General features: G+C 44.6%; 1 protein-coding gene across 7 annotated transcripts in view; it reads left to right on the forward strand.

The window, feature by feature from the left end:
• sin3aa (SIN3 transcription regulator family member Aa) overlaps nucleotides 1–12,344 on the forward strand; it is a 170,023-nt gene that overhangs the window by 100,338 nt on the left and 57,341 nt on the right. For 6 of the 7 annotated variants that reach the window (XM_085972155.1, XM_085972159.1, XM_085972157.1 and 3 more), the window contains 8 exons: nucleotides 1,023–1,129; nucleotides 1,916–2,195; nucleotides 6,477–6,728; nucleotides 7,358–7,510; nucleotides 8,214–8,372; nucleotides 9,413–9,499; nucleotides 10,406–10,495; nucleotides 12,220–12,338. In XM_085972155.1, the coding sequence (XP_085828281.1) occupies nucleotides 1,023–1,129; nucleotides 1,916–2,195; nucleotides 6,477–6,728; nucleotides 7,358–7,510; nucleotides 8,214–8,372; nucleotides 9,413–9,499; nucleotides 10,406–10,495; nucleotides 12,220–12,338 (1,247 nt within the window). The remainder of the gene's footprint in view (nucleotides 1–1,022; nucleotides 1,130–1,915; nucleotides 2,196–6,476; nucleotides 6,729–7,357; nucleotides 7,511–8,213; nucleotides 8,373–9,412; nucleotides 9,500–10,405; nucleotides 10,496–12,219; nucleotides 12,339–12,344) is intronic. The other variant, XM_085972160.1, reaches the window with a different exon arrangement.

Genomic DNA, 12,344 nt, shown 5'->3' on the forward strand with positions numbered 1-12,344 from the left:
AGCGCACGCCCTTCGCCTGCCTGAAACCGGCACTTGCGAGGCCCCTACGGGGTGCGTACACACACCTCGTGCGCACCTGTGGGGGTCGGAAAATCCAGCCCATAATCTCTCTGTACCCATGTCATTTATGTGGTTCCTTTTCAGTTTCATTTTAACCTACATAACAAATGACAGTACAGCACTTCACAAGTAACTCCTTGATTGTGAAGTGCATTGGGGCATCCTAAGTTTGCAATAAGATGCTGTATAAATGCAGGTTTTCTTTTTTCTCTCTCTATTTTATTCTCCCGTTCTCTTTTTCTTTCTCTTTCGCTCTTTATCTCTCCCACTCTCTTTTGCGCTCTCTTTCTTCACACTCTTTTGCACGCTTTCTTTTGCACTCTTTCTTTTGCAATCCCTCCCTCTTCAAGTTTGATGAGAGGAGTGTGGAACTGTAACTTGGTACAGCAGACAGCTTTGAAAATAATGCTGTGAAAATGTAATCAAGCATTGCATAATAAGGTATCTGTTGCACTTCACCATCGTTACAAGGTTATCCATTGTATCACAATCTGTCACATACCCTAAATAGTATCAGGTGCTGAGACCAATATTTCTTTACCTTTATGATATTGTCATGTTGCATTTCTGCCGCTGGTATTGCTTAATGGTAACAGTTGCAGTGATGTATTATCGTGTTGTTACAACACTGATATTGCTTATTGGTACTCTCATGCTGCTATCCATCGATGGTGTTGTTTAACGGCGCTGTTGTGTTGCCATGGCAGTGTTGCTTTCTAGTGCTGTTGCATCATTTGCCATGTGATGGTGTTATCCTACAATGCTGTGTTGCATAACAGTCCCAGTGTTGTTGCTAATGTGGCGTGCACATTTGATAATAATAATGCAGTATACTGTACATCTTATTGTAATGCACTGCAGGAATGTTCCTTTTCACTCTTTAGTTTGAAGCTGTTATCTTTAAAAATATGTTTTTGCAGCACTGTCAAACTGATGTATCTCTTCACTTTCTCATTTGACAGGTGGAAGATGCTTTGTCGTATCTTGACCAGGTGAAGTTACAGTTTGGAAACCAGCCCCAGGTTTACAATGACTTTCTTGACATCATGAAGGAGTTCAAGTCTCAGAGGTAGGCGAAGGGAGATGTTTTACTTGCTCGTACCATATTGATGGGCGTGTAAGCTGACTCAACTGATCTTTCTGTTTCTGCTTTTCAAAAGAAGTGTGAGTGATCTATCAGTTAACGCTGGAATTTTAATCGTAATGGGAAATTTTCTAAAATGCAATGTTTCAAACTGTTCGTGTGAAATAGTACATCGTAAAACCAATAGATCTGTGCAGCATTTACAGGAGTCTTCGCTCACAGTTAATTCATTAACAGCCATGGTGGGAAAACAGTTTGCGTTTTCCATTTCCGTTTACTTCACAGAAGTTTTCACTCATTGGGTATCCAGTTGTAGACTTTATATACGTAAAGAAAGAATTTCTATTTATATAACACCTTTCACATCTTAAGGATGTCCAAAAGCATTTAACATCCAATTACTTGATTTTGAAGTGCAGTCACTGTTGTTGCATAGGCATTCTAGGATTCTATAAGAACGGGACTAATTGGCTAGCTCTTACAAAGAGCTGGCACGATGGGCCGAATGGCCTCCTATGCTGTAAGATTCATTGATTCTAAACGTCGTAGCCAATTTGTGCACCGCAAAGTCCGACAAAGACTAATGGGAGTACATGACCAAGGTAGGGCTGGGAGTGCAGTTGCACAGTTTGCAGAGACCTTAACGATCAGCATTAGTGGAAATGCTTCGGGCTCAGTGAAGATGAATGTAACAGGTTGGTTTAGATGGGTTGAAGCTGCAGAGTTCCTTGGTGTTTTGACTTTTAATTCCCTCTTTTTGAAACGTTGCAGCATTGATACCCCCGGAGTGATCAGCCGGGTTTCACAGCTCTTCAAAGGGCACCCTGACCTCATCATGGGCTTCAACACCTTCCTGCCTCCAGGCTACAAAATTGAGGTGCAGACTAATGACATGGTGAACGTGACGACGCCAGGGCAAGTCCACCAGATCACTCCTCAGCACGCCGCCCAGCCGCAACCCCAGCAACAGCACCAGCAGCAACCCCAGCAGCACGCTGCACCTGCCCCAGCACAGCCAGCACCACAACCACCTCCTGCCAAAATCCCCAAGGTGAGCACAGGTCAAATAATCCTACAGGTCTCCCAGTGTTCTCAGACTTGCATAACACTTTTACTGGATATCGGGCTTTACCTGACCTGCGGGACAGGCATGATCAGGAGCTCTTCTCCCTGTTCACCATGGTGTAACCCTGAACACAACTACACAGCTCACTGGTGCATCACCATGCCACCTCTCTGTATCATTAAACACTTATTCTCCTTGCTTTCTTGCTCAATCACCATTCTTTATCTGGGAGGGTAAACATTTGAGTTGTGAGCACCACCTCCACAGCTAGTGCTGTTTTGGAGAGCTGAAGAGATGTGCGTGATTGCTATTAACCAAAATGTAATTTGTCGGGTTTTGTTTAGTATCTTGCACACCTCGAAATTGCTGAACTCAGAAAAGAAAGCAAGTCATAACCAGCATTAGGGATTGAACCCTGGCGAAACATGACTGATTCATTACTGATGACAGCTTGCTAGTATACTTCAAGACACTGCTTGCACAACAGGCTGCTGCTGATATGTTATTGTGCTTGCATTGGTCGGATTTCTTTGCTGTTGGGGTCTTTCAGTGAGCACCAGTTTATTAATTGAATAACTCCAAAATTGTCATAAAATTTAACAAGTGCCTTTTTCTCAGGCATTGCAGCTTGGAAAGAGAGGATCTTGCTTTGGGAAGCTCTTGCACACTTTCTAGTGGCCAGTGAGAATGTGGCATTGAGCCTAGATCATCTGCAGACTAACTCAGCTGACCAGTAATTGAGAGAATACATATTTCCCCTCAAAAGTGCTTGGCCTAGAAATTCACTATGGCCCCGCCAGCTGGCTAGCGCCCAAAAGTTAGCGCTGGGCGGGAAGCCTATAGCGATCGTCAGATATTCATTGTTAGCGCCCCAATTCGGAAGCGGGCGCTATACCAGGGTGTGCCCGCCTCTGCTTGGTGCGCTGACAATGAATATCAGCGCTGTTGGCACCGCTGCGCCAGGCGCTGCGCAGCGGCAGGCTGCGGTACTGCAGGCCTCCTCCTCTTAAGGGGGAGCTGCCTGCAACGGGGAGATCGTCGCTGGATAGTGCCGGCAAATGAGCCCAGCACCACGGAGAAGTGCCGGGCTCGCGGAAAGCAGCCGGCAATGCCGCAGGGGGGGGGTGGAGGAGGCCGGGGAAGGAGGTGCGGGCAGGCGGCCGCCGCAAAAGCGGCCGCCCGCACCTTCCACTTTAAAGCGCCCCACTAAGGCAGCAGGACGGCCCCGTTTTCTAGCCGCTGTTTGCGGCCGCTTCGGAGGAGGCGGCCGCAACTAAATATGGGGATCGGCGCGGTTTCGGAGCGGAACCGGGGCACTGCGCACACTGATGACGTCATCGGTGCCGGCGCAGCGCTAACGGCTACCGCCGCCAATACCGCTGCGCTGAATATCTGCGCAAACTCATTTTTGGCGCAAAATCACCCTTTAGGCGTTAACTGGGCGCAAAGCTGGCAGCGCCTTAATGAATTTCTAGGCCCTTTTGTTTTATTAGATTCTTAAATTTCTTTTGGGGGATGATTAGAAGTAACTTCAGTAGCTGAACTTTATTGGGGCATCGGTCAATTATTGACAAAACCTTCAAAAGTTGTCGTTGTTTCATAAGAACATAAGAACATAAGAAATAGGAGCAGGAGTAGGCCAATTGGCCCCTCGAGCCTGCTCCGCCATTCAATAAGATCATGGCTGATCTGATCCTAACCGCCAATCCACTATGACAGGACTATCTCCTGAATCTAACAGAATTAGACACACGAAACAGGAGCAGGATCAGGCTACACGGCCCCTGGGCCCGCTCCGCTACCCACAAGGCCATGACCGATCCGAACCTAGACTCATGTCCAAATTCCTGCCCGCTCCCCGTAACCCTTAATTCCCTTTTCTTCTAGGAAACTGTCTATTTCTGTTTTAAATTTATGTAATGATGTAGCTTCGACAGCTTTTTGGGGCAGCATATTCCATGGACCTACCACCCTCTGAGTGAAGTAGTTCCTCCTCATCTCAGTTTTGAAAGAGCAGCCCCTTATTCTAAGACTATGCCCCCTAGTTCTAGTTTCACCCATCATCTGGAACATCCTCCCTGCATCCACCCTATCCAACCCCTTCACAATCTTATATGTTTCAATAAGATCGCCTCTCATTCTTCTGAACTCCAATGAGTAGAGTCCCAATCTACTCAACCTCTCCTCATATGTCCATCCCCTCATCCCCGGGATTAACCGAGTGAACCTTCTTTGTACTGACTCGAGAGCAAGTATGTCCTTTCTTAAGTATGGACACCAAAACTGTACGCGGTATTCCAGGTGCGGTCTCACCAATACCTTGTACAACTGAAGCAATACCTCCCTATTTTTATATTCTATCCCCCTAGCAATGAAAGCCAACATTCCATTGGCCTTCTTAATCACTTGCTGCACCTGCATACTAACCTTTTGAGTTTCGTGCACCAGGACCCCCAGATCCCTTTGTACTTCAGTACTTTCCAGTTTCTTGCCATTAAGATAATAACTAGCTCTATGATTTTTCCTGCCAAAGTATATAACCTCAAACTTTCCAGTATTGTATTCCATATGATGGGAAAGGCTTATAACGGGATGTCTAGTCTAGCTATCCATTTGTTGCTGAGTGGAGAGTGAGGTGCCTCCCGCAACATGTTCCTTTGCTAAGTATTATTTGGCCAGTTAATAGTCTTAACGCACAACACTGCTCGTCAGTAATCCTACGGCGTGTCGCGTGCTGAGCACAACGATAACTCGTGTTTGGTTGATTTTATCTATAATGTGCGTTTGTCTTTTTTTCAATAGCTGTTAGAATCTGTGCAGTGCCTGCATTAAAATCTGTACAGTGCCTGTGTTTTTAGTTGGATGTGTAACTGAATACAGGAAACTTTTTTTTATCCGGCACGGACGGGACCGACGTGGTGCCGGTTCATCAAAAATTCCGGATAACCGAACGCTATAGTAAAAGATACGGAGCTGAGAGCTCCGTATAAAGCAACAAACCCTCTAGCAACAAGTGTAGAACAATGGCCACAAGTTCCAAGCGTCTCTGTAGCTTAGCAACAGCTGCAGCCACACCCTTGCACAGCAACAGACGGAGGAAGGCAAATACAATATGAAGTAAAACCTACTCCTGAATTTTGCCGGTTAACCGAGATTTCCAGTTATTTAGGTGCCGGTAAATCGAAAGTTTCCTGTAAAATAAGTCGTAAAACTAATTTGTTTTGTTGGAACAAACTTTGCAAGCCTTCATTTCTTTTCCCATTTTTATTGCTTTCTGGGAATAATACCCGTAGTATCGTAACCTCTTTGAAACTTTTTGAGGATGTTGCTCACTGTTCTAATTGGTTTGATGGCGCTAACTTTCAGTTATGTAAAGTTAGCAGAGTTCTTTCTAAGAGATGAACTGGGGCATTTGCAAAGTGTACAGGATACACACAATGACCGGGTCTCCTTGTGTGTTGTACTGGTACTGGAGTGTTTGGAAAGTGTGCTGAGTATAAAGAGTGACAGTAATAGGGATCTCCTTATGCACATACTTCCCAGATTGTTGTATAAATTGGAATGCTCATGCTAATCCCATACCAACTTCAAGTCCAGATCATTAGCAGAATTTGAAATTTCAATTAGTTACATGACTACAGGCATTCGGGTCTGTAGAAAATGCACCAGCGTAAAATATCTGGCATCTGGGTTTTGAGCAAGAAGAACGCATACAGGTATTAATATTTTCATTAGCACCGATAAAGCATCAGCCTACAGATCAGTGCCTTCGCCGATCATTGCAGGGAGCGGCTCAGATGGAGCTATATTGTGGTAAAAACCATACACGGGTCCTCCCGTGTCTGACAGACAAAGGGAGGCAGGTATGGCGCTTGTGCATTAAACAAGCTCTGGGCTGTCTGCACTCCACATTCCTGAATAATCATATAGTTATTAATAGTGAACGTTTATAGATTTCAAGTGATAATTCACAGGCTTAAGTAAAGGCCAGCTGCACCGAAAACAAAGCTTATCCAATGACCTAATCAAGATAAACTGTGACAATTGTCTAGGGGTGATAACATGCATTTTAATAAGTAGGAATCAGTAAATGATTGTACTCCCAAGATAGCCAAGAACTACAGTCAATTGATATTGTACCCCCCCCCCAGTTGTGGTACTGAGTTGATTAACCAGTTTTTGCTGCAGAATAGTTCTTGGGATTTTTAGTAAAATGGAATTGAATTCAGTGCAAATTTACACAGTTCACTTTTTTTTTTCTTGCAGCCACAACAGTCACAGACTCATACTCCGACCAGCCAGCCAAATGCATCGCTGGCTCCATACGTCTCCCCTCGGTCACCTCCCGTGCAACCCCACACTCCGGTCACCAGTGCTCATGCTGCTACACCGCCCATGCAGAACAACCAGCCTGTGGAGTTCAACCATGCCATTAACTATGTCAACAAGATCAAAAACCGTTTCCAGGGGCAGCCTGACATCTACAAGGCCTTTCTGGAGATCCTGCACACCTACCAGGTAAGGAAACTCAGCAGTTCATATTTCTCCCCATACCCTCATGTTAACAGCCATAGAAGACATTTTGTTGTCTATCTATATTTCTTTCTTTTAATCCGTTTTCATTTTTAGCTGTTTTCTTTCTCCCTATCTGTTTATCCTTTCTCCCCTTTCTGTTTTGTTTGCATTCATAGCTGAATGCCTGTCTTGTAGATCCTTTCATATTCTTCGGAGTGCGAAAAAGAATGGCAGTGCACTCACTTTCCTGGGTGTTATGAGTGCCAGGATGAGCAGACGTGCCTTTGGTCAGTGTAGAAGTGGCCTTTACTGCACCAGGTAGCCCTCATTATCCGTACCGCGAACGTCGGAGGGCAGCTTCTCTGGAACAACCTTTCACTTCTAAATGTATTAATGCAGCCACTTGGGTGTATTATTACACCTTCCATGTGCACTAGAATACATCTGTTGCCTGGAAAGATGGGAGGGGGGACGATGTGTTCTGGTTTGTTGCCAACTGCAAATTAAGGTAATTCCTTCCCCTCCATGTATGTATGCGTGTTTACATTCACCGAGCTCCCCATCTACACCACTTGTTGATCAGCGTCTGTCCCTTTCTTATAAGATGCTCTGAAATGCTTTTGCTGTTACAGAAGGAACAGCGGAATGCGAAAGAAGCCGGTGGGAACTACACACCAGCACTGACCGAGCAGGAGGTATATGCCCAGGTAGCGAGGCTCTTTAAAAACCAAGAGGACCTTCTCTCTGAATTTGGACAGTTCCTGCCTGACGCCAATAGCTCTGTTGTAAGTATTGTCCAGTACCGACTGCCCTGCAAAAAGCATATACCGTGTTAGTGTTGTGCTGTGTTTTTTTTCACCCAGTTGCATTTGAGCTTAAAGTGTCTAAACATACAATGGTTAAACTGTAAAATTACACACCATTTTATTAATCTATCTATTCTTTCAAAGTCATTGAGAATTGTTAATTGGCAACATTCTTAGAAGTTAGTTTATAAATAGATTTTTTGGGAGGGGAAGGGGCACGCTACAACCACGGAACACCTGAATGAAAATACTCTGTGAAGCCTTGGAAGAAATCTAGATCATCCTCAGTAAAAGATGAACTTCTATAAACAAGCAACAATTACTGCTGATTTCTTTTGGCTCTACATTTGGTTGCCTCTCTTCCACCCCCCCTCCATCCCAGTCCACTTGAGCGAGGCGTAGCTTGTGGCAATCCTAGTTCTTGTGCTTATATTTCTGTGAAAATTGCTGGTGAATTTTTTAGCTGTCTTGTCCTGATAGCCCATGTAAGTGGAAGGTGGAGAGGGCCTCTCCTAGAACCTGAGCTGAGTACTTAAAGCTGTTACTTGCTGCAAAGTAGAACACGTGCTGTTCCCTCAACGTGGTAACCTGGATAAGTATGCATGTACGCCCTTCAGTTGTCTAATTTTTCTGATGTGCGGTACTTTGAGCATCTAACCGAAGGGTGTTCTCTGCTCCACAGCTGCTGAGTAAGACGACAGCTGAGAAAGCTGACTCAGTCAGGAATGATCATGGTGGCACAGTGAAGAAGCCTCAGCTGAACAACAACAAGCAAAGAAGCAATCAGAACGGCTGTCAGATCCGTCGTCACTCGGGCACAGGAGCCACTCCGCCCGTCAAAGTAAGTATAGGCTAACTGCTGTGTAGCTAGGCAGGAGTTTGCTGTTTTGTGGACAACCTCCTCGCAGCACGTGCTTCTTTCAAATCAAATCAAATCAAATCAAATCAAATCAAATCAATTTTATTTGCCATATGTATTACTACAATGGAATGTTTTTACTCCCCGATCACTTCCACAATAGGCTGTGGGAGCTCACAGAGACACGCCGCTATTCTGCAGCGCCAGGTTCAGTAAAAGTCAATTCAATTGCGTCCAATGGCAGTGGGAATGCGATGTCCGTCAGCCACTCCATCTCCGCGGACGACTCCTCCCTGTTGCCGGCTCCACAATATGGTGTCCTTCTTCTCACGCTCACCGTCTGGCCTCGGGTCTCCATGCCCGGCTCTCCCTCCTTCCCCTCGAACTGCGAGCTTCCCGCACTGTCGCCGGTTCAAATTTGCAACGGCCCGGGGCCTGCCTCTCACGCTCACGTCCGGCCTCCAACCGCCATGCCCGGCTCCCCCCCTCCTAGTCCGAAACAGAAATTCACGAAATTTCACACTCCAATGCAGAATTTGCAAGAGTCCAGTAACGACAACATGCATTTATATAGCGCTTTTAACGGAGGCGAGCATCCCTTAGGACTTCACAGAGGCATAATCAAAAAATACTGGATTAAAGGTGTTGATGCGGGGAGAAGTTTGGTGTAGCAATGATGAACTGCCCTGAGATGCTTTTGTATATTTGCTAAATTCAATGTTTGCTTAATGTGCTCGTGGTATCTTGTAGCAGATTGATACTGTGTAGTTTAGTAGCTCCCCTGTGCTGCTGCTCATGGTAAATCGATGATGTCCTGCTTTAGAATGATAGGGCCATTATACTATGTAATGCACAGTGAGTATTATTCTGCTGCTAAGGAAGTGTATTCAAGACGTTTTTATGTTAGTGAGACACTTAGATGCATGTCATGGAGTCTTGCGGACCCGTATAAAATTAAATGTTCTTATTAACTTGCATTTCTCAAGCTGCCAGTACTAATGGGTTTTGATGCTTTGGTTTAGGATCTATCCACTAATGAGGCAATAGCACTAAAAACAGCTCTTTCCAAACTTCCAGGCCCAGGAAATGCAAATAGGACAAGCCAACAAGTAAGAAATAAAACCACAAATAGAACTGAGTTGCCTGGGCTTTGTGTCCTGGATTGGCAGCGTTTGCGGGTCAGATATAGCCCAGGGGCAGTAATTTAGGGCCAGAAAATCTGATTGTATACCTATTTACAGCAATCAGGTCAGTTAAAGGTTGGTAAGGGAAGTTTGTAGATTGGCAGATACTTGTAAATTCCTGGTTCCAGGTCAGAAGACACCTGCATGAAATGACCGCCGATCGTTATTTTATGCCCCAAAGTATGTCAGACTTTATGTTATCCTTAGGTTTGTAGATGTGACGTAGTCCATTAACAGTTATTATAGGTATAAATGGCTGTCCAGTTGAGATACCTTTTGAAGCCTTTTTCAAATCCCTTAATTTGTGGTTTCCTCTGATATCGAAACTGGGAGCTCAGGTTGTAAGTGTAATACTTGTGTTTTAGTAGCAGTTTATAATATTTTTAATTGGTATATTCAACATGGTAATCCTGGGAGAGCAGCAACATTTACTAGTTCTGTATATGAAGGCAATAAAAACATGTAATACTATTTGGGAACCTGCTGGCTAGGTCTAGTAAAAGGTGGGCTTGTGACTGCAGTTCCTTATATGGCAAGCTCCTAATCTTCGGTGAACTGTTTAAAGAAGGGAATAAAAGGGAGTGCTAACTTGAACAGGCTGTCTCCTTGCTCTCTTGGTCAGGGACTGTTGTGGAGGTGAAGGAATATGTAATGTGATCATTAAGTTGCAGGAGTTTGCATGGTAAACTATCACAGTAATGTAAGTACAGTCCAGGGTTGCTCAGGTGCATGCTCACGGCTTCACTCTGCAATTGCTCAGAAGATCATCTGCATCAAACAAGTGTCGTCCGTGATCACAACTTTTTTTTCTTCCCTTACCTTTTTTTGTAGAAGAAACCAAAGATGTTGGGATTGAAAGACCAGTCCCTGGCTGAGGTCAGTAAGCATGGAGCTGGAACAGAAACCTTATTCTTTGATAAGGTGAGTGAGCTTGATTGCAAATCAATTGCAGCCTCTTTTCTCAAGTCTTTCCTCATTGTGGACACCTGCTATAAACACAAGCTTTTCAAACCTCTAATGTGTTAAAACAAAGCTGTATTCTCTGAAGAAGCTTGTGGCCTAGGGACTATTTGATTGTGGTAAATTAAGTTGTAAAGTATTTTTAAAAGTACCCTTTTTTTTTATCATGCTGTCCCCCAAAAGATCGATTGATGTTTCTCCTACTCATGAAGGAGATAATAAAAACAGAAAATGCTGGAAATACTCAGCGGGTCAGGCAGCATCTGTGGAGAGAGAAACAGAGTTAACGTTTCAGGTCGACGACCTTTCATCACAACGGGAAAAAGTTAGAGATGTAACAGGTTTTAAGCACAAAACGGAGGGGACGGGAGGAAAGAACAAAAGGGGAAGGTCTGTGATAGGGTGGAAGGCAGGAGTGATTAAATGATAAAAGGGATGATGGTGCAAGGCGAAAGGGGGTGGTAATGGGACAAGTAAAGAAACAAAAGATGGGTCTAGAGGAGGTGTAAATGGCAACAGCAGAACCATTATCAACACCTATTGTCTGAAAAAATGGGAGCAGTGGTTATGATCTGAAATTGTTGAACTCAGTGTTAAGTCCAGAAGATTGTAAAGTGCCTAATAGAAAGATGAGGTGTTGTTCCTCGAGCTTCCATTAAACATCTTTAGAACAGTGTAGGAGGCAGAGGACAGATAAGTCAGAGTGGGAGTGGGGTGGAGAATTCAAATTACAAGCGACCGGAAGCTTGGGATCATGCTTGCGGACTGAACGGAGGTGCTTGTATGAAGGAAATATATTGGTTTAGCAGGCCTGAGACACCCTCGGGTAGTGCTGGCCTGTGTCTAACACTGGATCTGCACCAAGGGATGGGAATGATACTGATCCACACTCATGAACAACAGTGAAGCAACAACCAACCTGCCATATAAATCATCCTGCCAGATCTTTTCTGGTTGACACGACTTAATGCCTGCATGGAAAGGTTTCCTTTTGGGTAGGAATCAGTTTAAAAAGAAAGGGTTTGGCGGGAGGTGGGGTGGGGTAGAGGGGTTGGTGGGGGATGGGAATTACTTTGGGTTTGATATTTGGAATGCACTGCCTGATAGGGTGGTGGAAACAGATTCAATAGTAGCCTTCAAAAGCGGTTTGGATAAATACTTGAAGGAGAAAAAATGTCAGGGCTATGGGGAAAGAGCGGCGACTAACTGGATTGCTCTTCAAAAGAACCGGCACAGACTCAATGGGCCAAATGGCCTCCTTCTGTGCTGTACTGTTCTATGGTTCTTATTTGTTGGGTGAACTTTCTGATTGACCCACAAGGTGTTTCTTTTGAAAATGAAGAAATATACAGCTTTTGAACTGTAGCCATCCAATATTTCATAATATGTCAACTCACTTCAAACATTTGGGAGTTTCCAATGATGTTGGTAGACTTTTACTAAACGGCCCCCTATTGTAAAACAAAACCCAGCAAACTTGACCCCTGGCTGAATGGGATTTTAATGTGTATTGGTGAAGGCGAACACCAGCCGAGTAAATGGAGCCTATGGCTGTTTGCTGCATTGGTGAGACACACTCGCTTTTACTGTACTAACAAGTTCCTCGGGCTTCTGCTTTAGATATAAATACCCCACGTTACGGATTGAAGGAAAGAAAAGCTCAATAAAATATTTTCTGGTTTTAGGTTCGAAAAGCTCTGCGGAGTTCAGAGGCGTATGAGAACTTCCTACGCTGCCTTGTCATTTTTAACCAGGAGGTGATCTCCCGCGCAGAACTGGTCCAGCTTGTGTTTCCTTTCCTGGGGTAAGC

The sequence above is a fragment of the Somniosus microcephalus genome, chromosome 32 (assembly GCF_052327205.1).
Source record: "Somniosus microcephalus isolate GS21.2 chromosome 32, FLI_Smic_1.0, whole genome shotgun sequence".
In the NCBI taxonomy this organism is placed as follows: domain Eukaryota; kingdom Metazoa; phylum Chordata; class Chondrichthyes; order Squaliformes; family Somniosidae; genus Somniosus; species Somniosus microcephalus.